The 8524-nt window shown below is 43.2% G+C and overlaps 2 protein-coding genes across 3 annotated transcripts; one reads left to right on the plus strand and one right to left on the minus strand.

Annotated features, from left to right (window-relative positions):
• Window positions 1-1006: 1006 nt before the first annotated feature.
• alg11 (ALG11 alpha-1,2-mannosyltransferase) lies at window positions 1007-5000 on the minus strand. Of its 2 annotated transcripts, XM_067260390.1 has the most exons (6): window positions 4930-5000; window positions 4431-4652; window positions 3864-4235; window positions 3049-3614; window positions 2604-2886; window positions 1007-1672 (listed from the first exon to the last, which is right to left on the minus strand). In XM_067260390.1, the coding sequence occupies exons 1-6, from the start codon at window positions 4974-4976 to the stop codon at window positions 1636-1638; spliced, it is 1527 nt and encodes a 508-aa protein (XP_067116491.1). In that variant the 5' UTR covers window positions 4977-5000; the 3' UTR covers window positions 1007-1635. The 2 variants fall into 2 exon arrangements, with proteins under 2 accessions (XP_067116491.1, XP_067116492.1); XM_067260391.1 differs by having other exon boundaries at window positions 1007-2886.
• Window positions 5001-5313: 313 nt separating this feature from the next.
• Window positions 5314-8120, plus strand: cpb2 (carboxypeptidase B2 (plasma)). Its single transcript, XM_067260531.1, has 11 exons — window positions 5314-5395; window positions 5609-5684; window positions 5861-5985; window positions 6117-6222; window positions 6323-6424; window positions 6533-6637; window positions 6766-6876; window positions 7064-7154; window positions 7289-7491; window positions 7589-7673; window positions 7768-8120. Exons 1-11 carry the CDS (start codon window positions 5319-5321, stop codon window positions 7953-7955), a joined length of 1269 nt encoding a protein of 422 aa, XP_067116632.1. The 5' UTR covers window positions 5314-5318; the 3' UTR covers window positions 7956-8120.
• Window positions 8121-8524: the final 404 nt, after the last annotated feature.

Genomic DNA, 8524 nt, shown 5'->3' on the forward strand with positions numbered 1-8524 from the left:
ACTGAATGGATGGATCGGATTTGATCCGTCCGGGACAAGACAGATTCTTCGGTTATGGCTAGAACTGTCTAGCAAAACCCCCTCTCTATGAGGAACTCATATAGCTGGCATGAGACTGAATGTTGCTTTTAATTCCCCTACATATCCTGGTCCATGACTTAACTTGGTGGGGTGCCAATCTCTGCCTCTGCCCAGCCCATCTATAGCAATCCATTTAGAATGAGTCATTAACACACCAGTCAGTTATATGTGGTACATACATAGGTTTTAAACAAGCTGGGATTGTTCTAGATTGATTTTATTTCCTTGCAGCAATGCCTTCTTTTCCAGGGTGCTAGTGTTGTCTCTGCCAACGACAGGGTGAAACTTACCGAACATGGCCTCACCGTTGGCATGGTTAACCACAACCACCATGGACCGTTATCAGAGGTTGTAGAATGCTCATGTTATCTTGCTTATCCACCATGCTTCTTGCCTTTGGGAAACTGTATGTTTTCATATCACCAAATATCATTATCCTGGTTGTAACCCTGTCTGACTAAAATAGGCATTAAGTTATTAAAGTGTTTTAATCTGATTCCGGGGCCAATTAAAATGAAGAAAATGGGGCGAGATGCAGAATTATTATTCCTCTGACTTGCATATAAACCGAAGATCACAGTATAAATGTTCAAAGCATACCTCACCTGGTCTCACTGTCTTTTTTCATCATACTTTGTCTGTCTGGTCCTGCATCTTATACAAATAGGGGTGGGAATCTTTTGTTACCTCACAATTCGATTAAAAATCAATTCATTTTTAATCAAATTTTGATTCAACATATGCTTACATAAAAAATATTTTTTTTTAAAGATTTTTGAAATGTGTTAATCGATGTGAATACCTAGAAGACTGAATCGCAATTCATATGTGAATCGATTTTTTCCCCCACCCCTAGAATGTACAATAACACACTCAGCCATGAGGATATTTCACGTTCACATTTATTAATCTAATGGTAATCGAATGTCTGAACCCTCTGTGACACCTTCTTGGTACAATAGCTGGTTTAAGACCATGCAGAACATGTATCAAAGGACTAATAATGTTTTATGAACGTATATTTATTATATATATTCTATATAAAAATACAATACATTACATTAAATACATTATGATAGCAGTGGTTCTCAACCCTGGTTCTCAACCCTGGTCCTCAAGTACCCCCTGTCCTGCATGTTTCCCTGCTTCAACACACCTGATTCAAATAAATGGGTCGTTATCAAGTTATGCAGAAGCCTGTTAACGACCATTCATTTGAATCAGGTGTGTTGGAACAGGGAACTATCTAAAACATGCAGGACAGGGGTACTTGAGGACCAGGGTTGAGAACCACTGTGCAAGCGTTATTTGACATTCTAAACAATAATTCATCAGAGAACGCCATAATTTCCAGTGTACAGAACATCAAGGAAAATAACAGGTATGATTTCTACAGTAAAAAAAAAAAAGTAAAAAAAGTATTCATTTTATAACATGGATGGGTCACAGCTAGGGTGACCACCCGTCCTGCTTTGCGTTGTATCGCACAGCATTTTCAATATGCGACGTGCGGGACCAGGTGCGATACAACGCAAAGCAGGACGGGTGCTCACCCTAGTCACAGCATGAAGCCCATCCAGTTGGGAAAGGACTTACACACATAAAACAAGCAGTCAGTTTTGAGGACTTGGTTCCCCATAGACTCAATGTTAGAGCTAGATCTGCTAACTGTTTCTAGCCTGGGGATTGTTGCATTTGATCAAATGTATCTGGACAGGTGTATGGGTCATGTGATCTTATTGCCAATCTACGTAAACGCTTGCCAGGTGTGTAAGTATAATCCTAAATTCCTAAAGCCTTATCGAAGGAGTGATGGGTTCATACCCCACCCACTCACAGGTGACTGCCATGTCCTGGTAACTTTCAGCTGATGTAATATTTACTTGATAGCCACTCCCAAAATACATTGTTGTGATGTAGAACAAGGAATGAGGCATGTACCAGATGCCAAAGGTTATACATCTTGAATGACGAGTTTTAAATCGATATGCACGTCTCCATTGTGCCCATTAAATCGAGCACAGCTTCGCAGGCACTTGAGAAACACCCGGAGAAACATACTGTCAGCGAAGGGCTCCTGTGGTGTGGTGGGTTAACAGTCGCAAATTATGATGGTCAATTGGTGACTTGGAGTTGCGACATTGCTGGTACGATGCCCACCCACAGTTGTCTGGAGCGTCCTGGTGGAACCTGGGCGGGATGGGGGCAGTTTCTCCCCCCTGACAATTTCGAACATTTACAGCAGGCGTTATGCAATCCAGGTCGCTTTTATTGCCTTTTGGAAAGATCTCCAGTGTGGTGTGCCGGCCAGCAGGCGCGCAACTTCTCTTTCTCCAAAAATGTGACCATTACGGACAATTGAAACAAGAGGTTTGGACAAGCACACTTCACAATTTGGCCAGAAATTGTACCCTCTCTAGTTCTACATTGATAGTTCATATTTATTTGGGAAGTTCCAACAACATAAATGGTCCCGAAAGGAGATCCAATACATAAGGGTCCAAATAGTTTTCATCCATTACCGTGCCAGATGTAGGCCCATTAGAGGCTCCATGGCGGCCAGGAAGCAGGCCTCAAACTCCTGGTCGGAGAAGCGAGCCGCAGACTGGCGGGCGTTGCGGCGGATCTCCAGGCGAGCCGAGGGGGCCATGCCCAGGATCGTCCCCATGGCGTCCACGTAGCTGTCCTCATCGTCGGCCAGGAAGCCTGTCGGTCCGCCCTCGTGGGGCACCACGATATCCAGCTTGGGGCCTCCGGACTTGTGTGCTAGGATGACCGTGCCTGCTGCCATACACTCCACAACACCTAGGGAGAAAGGAGAGGATACAGGCTAAGCAAGTGACGATTAAACAATATATGATTATGTAAGTGTTTGTGGCACTGTATATGATCAATTTAGAGTTTGTTTTGTATTAATCATTCATAAATGGACATGGCATCATAAACGTCAGGTCTCTGCCTCTTCACCTATGCCAAAGTGTTCGTTCCACATGGTGTGCAGACCAATGGTGGCCTCCCCCAACTCTCTCTTCAGCTCCTGAAAGGGAATATTCAGTTTGAACTCCACCTTGTCTGCGATGCCCAACTCCTGGCACAGCCCCCTCAGCATCAGCACTCTATCCTCGTCCTCCTCGTTCCGACAGCCACCAATCAGAACCAGCCTCAGCGCCTCCTGCCCCCCAGGCCCCGCCCTCCTTTTCTCCAGTAGTTTCCCATAGGCCCGGATCTGCAACTTATGGTCCTTCTCCGGCCGGAACTGTCCAATGGAAACAATGGAGTGGGACTTCCTGTCTCCTTCCTCCTCCAGTGGGACGTTGAGGAAGGCTTGGACATCGCAGGGGGGGTACACCACGCTGGTGCGGTTGGGGGCACGCCATAGTGCCAGGATATGGTCCAAGGTCCAGGTGGAGTTGACCATGACCACGTCACTGCAGGAGCCAGCCATACCGTAGAGAAGGGCAAATAGGCAGTAGTACACCACCTTGACTGCACTCAGGAATAGGTTGTTAGAGATGAAGTCTGCATTGTTGAACCTGAAGGAGGAATTGAGGAAGGGTAACGGAACAGTCACAATCAATACAGATAAAAACTTCTAATCATGTCAGTGGACTAAATCAATTAAGATAGTTAAGTCATTAAAAGCCTGGTCAGTTCCATTGACCAGGTTGGAAAATTCAATTATAACCAATCATTACCAGTAACAAAAATTATAGTCCTTTTATAGTCTTAAAAATTATAGTCCCGTCTAGTTTCCGGTTCCCAAATGTGGAGAGCATGTGTACCTGGGGTTCCTCTCCTGCACCACAGACAGCATGTCTGTGCTGATAGTGGGATAGTGCACATAGCTGGCCACTCTGCAACCTCCAAGGTAGCGGAACAGGGGCAAGGTGAAGGCATAGCCCATGGAGTCTATGTAGAGGTCAGGGACAAACTCTGTGAGGGCCTCCCAGCCCAGGAAGATGGAGCCCACACTCTGTCCAAGCAGGGTGAAGTGAGGGAAAAGGCTGGCCTCCACTAGCAGACGGTGCCTCAGGAAAACAAACTGGACCGGTCGTGGAAGCTGGATGTTGAAGCGTCGACTAGCTCCGTCCAGAATCTGATGGCCGGTCACGCCCTGGTCGCCCGTGTATACCACGAAGGAGAGGTCTGGATACCTAGGGAGGACAGGCATGATCATAGAATAGATTTGATTATCCATTTTATAGTATGTATTTCTCTATGTGTATTACAAATGGGACCTGAACACAGAGCAGCCTTGCAACATGTCCGATTCCAAGCCTTGAGACTGCAAGGATTTTAACCTCTACTATTGGATGTTTTAGTTCTAGCAACATACTTGTTAGCTATACCTATTCTGCAGAGCTCTTAAGGAGCACCAGAGAACTCTCTCGCCGCCGCCACCAGCGTTGCAGTAAGGGTGGAAGAAGGCCACTGTAGGACGTCCATCGCGTGCTATCCTTGCGTTCCTGTTGGCCTGCAGCCAGAAGCGAACACCAACGACGAGTAGAACCAGTGCGGCCGTCAAAAGTACGCACAGAAACAGTAGTGGAAGTAGCAATGACCACAATAACCTGGGGCAATAAAAAGAAATGTGACATATTACACAGCGTGTTAAGCTGTTCTGACAACCAACCAGCTAGCTTGATATCTTACATTTAGCCAAATAAGCGCCTAAACCATTAGACTGGCCTAAACACAAATAGCTAGCTACGTTAGCTAACTTTTAGGATAGACTAGACAAGCATTGGTAGGGAACAGGAACAACAAGAAGACTGTTTATATCATTTACAATGTTCATACGAACATTGACACTGCAATGCTCATATCATAACTGGTCTGCTAGTTTACCTTGTTATTTCACATAAGCAGAAAGCCAGATGGTCATGGCCAGACATTTTGACAGCCCTGACAACCAAACATAACCTGTGAACTGTTCTTCTTCTGCGTCTTATCTGTTTTGTTGCTCTGCAGCGCCACCCTGTGTGAAAATGGTAAAGCGAAAAAAACTATTTTTTAAACTGTGAGTTTCTTCCCTAACTGTCTCTTGACTGCAAATCCCTAAATGTCAATCATTTTTGTCCTCTCTTGAAATTACGTATATAACAGCAAAGACGTTCTGTCGCTTCTCCTAAAAAAATTAACATTTAACTTTAAGTAAACAAGTCTACCTAAATCAACACAGCTATGTCCCTCCCCCAGATTTCCAAACCCTTGCACAAGTCTTAAACACCCTAATCATGAGGGTTCTTCTTATGGTGGTTGTTTTGATGAACTTTGGCATATTCTTTAGGACAGGAAACTGCTCATCTACACAGTAAGTAACTACAGCAAGTGTCTCTATAACAACTATTGTACCAAGGAGGAGAAAATGCACAAAAAAATATGACGTACAATAGGGAAGACCCGTTATTTCAGTGCAAATGTAGGCCCGTCAAGTTGCCTGAACATTTTTCATAATGGTAGCTGAAAGCATTGAGTTATAGCCTATTGATGTGTTCTTGGTGATTTATATGTTTATTTTTCACAGTGACCAGGTTCTCTCAATAACAGTCTCAACACAAGAGCAAGCAGATGTTGTAAAGAATATATCCAGCCAATATGAGGTATATGTATATTACAATTATGTAAACAAAAGTTATAGCCCCTTTATTAACATCTGCTTACCTTTTCTTTAAGTTAACCCATTTGCTGGAGGCCCGTTCATTGTTGGAATTTGGAGTAGTCCTAGTTGAATCATTGCTATATATTTGTTTATACTCTATTTTGTGTGAAACTCTAGACGGTGTTGTGGCAACCTGCTTCACCTCTGTACATCAAGGCAGACAGCGAGGTCCACCTGTTTGTTCCAGCAAATTCCTCTGGGATTGTACAAGACCTTCTCCAGAGACACCATGTAACACATATGTATGTGGATGTACACAGTAATGTTGGATTATCTTGAATGACAAATTATTTGCAGTAATTGTCATGATTTTAAATGCACACTCACTTTTATGGTATGGTACTGAGTTCAGTTTATTTTAATTTTATTTTAGAGTGTTACTGACCAACACAGAGGAACTGATAGAGATGCAAACCAGGAACTCAACAGACCCTCGTAGCAACTGGTCATATTATGAGAAATATCATTCTTTGGAAGACGTATGGTTCTAAACACAGTTTTAGTACACAGTCTCAGATTAAGATGAACTATTTGGGTAACCAAAGTTTGTGTGAAGTGGACATGCTTTATCCTGTTTAGATCTATCACTGGATAAACAAGACCACCCAGGAACACCCAGACAAGGTCAAAGCCATACTAATTGGTTCATCATATGAGAAAAGACCACTCTATGTCCTCAAGGTGCACTGTACATGTTTACTGCTCATTTCTGTATATTTTGGACTGCATATAATAGCATGATCATCATCATCTTTTTTTAAATTTAATTGTTGATTGTTTTCTGTTCAGTTGTCAGGTGAGGAGAAAGCTGAAAAGAAAGCAATGTGGATCGACTGTGGCATTCATGCTAGAGAGTGGATTTCCCCTGCTTTCTGCCTGTGGTTTGTGCAGCATGTCAGTACACCATGCCCCTCTTAGACCACCATATTTGACTCAAAAGTCATGGAATATTGCAAGCATATACAACACTACGCCAGTCTCCAGTAATCAAGCACACTTTCTTAATGATGCCCTTTCAACAGTGTTTAGATCATTACAAGCAGAATCAAGACATAACCCAAATGTTAAACACACTGGACATCTATATCCTCCCTGTGATGAATCCTGATGGATACAAATACACATGGACCACGGTAGGTAACGCAGGAAGGAGTGTAGTTGTAGTGTGTTGTAGTAGTAGGAACTTCAAAGCACATCATCCTATGAATACAGTACATGATGTTCATGTTAGTGTTGCCAGAGATATTCGTCAAAATATTGGACTGTTAAGGGATGATTTGCTTCTCACTCTCGTCAAGATGTTCTCTTCTATCTAACCAGAACCGAATGTGGAGGAAGAATCGTTCCTCGAGGAAGGACAGTTATTGCTTGGGAACTGACCTCAATAGGAACTTTGATGCCAACTGGTGCAGTGAGTCGACATTTTAGCAGAGCTGAAGGACGCTGATTCAAACTATATCCACCCAGGCCTCTTTGAACCTATTCACCATTTATAATTATTCATATAAAGTGCTTAGACAGTCTTTTCACCTTCCTCCCCTGCAGCTGAAGGTGCCTCTAACCAACCTTGTGATGAGACCTACTGCGGACAGTTTCCTGAGTCGGAGCCGGAGACACAGGCTGTGGCCAACTTCCTGCGAAGCCACAAGGAGTCTGTGAAGCTCTACTTCAGTATCCACTCCTACTCTCAGATGTTGCTCTTCCCATATTCCTGCTCTCACGATGAGGCTCAAAACCATGACGAGCTGGTGAGATTCTGAGGGAAATGCATGGACAGCGGGGATTTTGTTTGATTGGCAGGATCCTAAATCAGGATCAACCCATTGATGCATTACTTCTCAACAGCTTGAGCTAACCAGGGAGGCTGCTATGAAAATCAAAAGGTATTACAGGAACAGCTACAGATATGGCTCAGGAGCAAAAACCATATGTGAGTTTTCCTTTGGAGAGAAGAATACTCCACACACCCCTCTAGATACAAACTACATAACAAGCCAATGCCACTGACACACGTTTTGTTCCAGACCTGGCCCCTGGCGGCTCTGATGACTGGGCTTACAAGCTGGGCATCAGCTACTCTTTCACCTTCGAGCTCCAGGACAGAGGGCGTTATGGATTCCTACTACCACCATCACTTATCTCTAGGGCCTGCAACGAAGCCCTTCTTGCAATGAAGAGTATCACTAATGGTGTCATGAAGAAGATACAATGAAGTAAATCAATGTCTGTATGAGTCTCAGAAAGTCAATTGGGTGTTTTGCTTGAGCAAATCACACTTCTTGTATGGATTGCCACCATTTAGCCACTAGGTATGAGTATCATGGCTGAGCGGCTACATATGTAATGTAAGAAAAGCTAAATAAAGACAACTTTTCAACTGGGTTTCAGGTTCATTGAGTAGGCTAGATTTACATGCACATTAATATGCCATAATTCAGAGTGAGAAATATTTTAAGAAAGACCTACATGAAAACTATCCAACAGATGGTATGATTGTTTGCCAGAGGCAAAAAAAAGTCCACATTCTGTAATGATTATCCAGGCTAATTCAGAGCAGGAAAAAAATTATATATATCTATATATATTATTATTTATATATACTATAAAACAAGAGCTCGCAGATTGGTGTTTCCCAGGCGACGTACTGATCAGAATCGTCATAGAAGGCTGTAATGTCATGAAGCTCTAAACTTTTCGAACATTGTGCCAACACTGCATTCTACTGTTATTTCGACCAGAATCAAGTGCATACAGTTAGGCTTATTTTTGAGAAAATGGTTT

Source organism: Osmerus mordax, chromosome 22 (genome assembly GCF_038355195.1).
Source record: "Osmerus mordax isolate fOsmMor3 chromosome 22, fOsmMor3.pri, whole genome shotgun sequence".
In the NCBI taxonomy this organism is placed as follows: domain Eukaryota; kingdom Metazoa; phylum Chordata; class Actinopteri; order Osmeriformes; family Osmeridae; genus Osmerus; species Osmerus mordax.

Bases quoted from the DNA above. Each gene is read 5' to 3' on its own strand.
- alg11 (XM_067260390.1), bottom strand. From the start codon at position 4,976: ATGTCTGGCCATGACCATCTGGCTTTCTGCTTATGTGAAATAACAAG. The intron at 4,653-4,929 runs GTAAACTAGCAG...TTATTGCCCCAG, and splicing joins TGCTTATGTGAAATAACAAG to GTTATTGTGGTCATTGCTAC. The intron at 2,887-3,048 runs GTGAAGAGGCAG...CTTTCTCCCTAG, and splicing joins GAACGAACACTTTGGCATAG to GTGTTGTGGAGTGTATGGCA.
- cpb2 (XM_067260531.1), top strand. From the start codon at position 5,319: ATGAGGGTTCTTCTTATGGTGGTTGTTTTGATGAACTTTGGCATATTC. The intron at 6,877-7,063 runs GTAGGTAACGCA...CTATCTAACCAG, and splicing joins ACAAATACACATGGACCACG to AACCGAATGTGGAGGAAGAA. The intron at 7,492-7,588 runs GTGAGATTCTGA...ACTTCTCAACAG, and splicing joins CTCAAAACCATGACGAGCTG to CTTGAGCTAACCAGGGAGGC.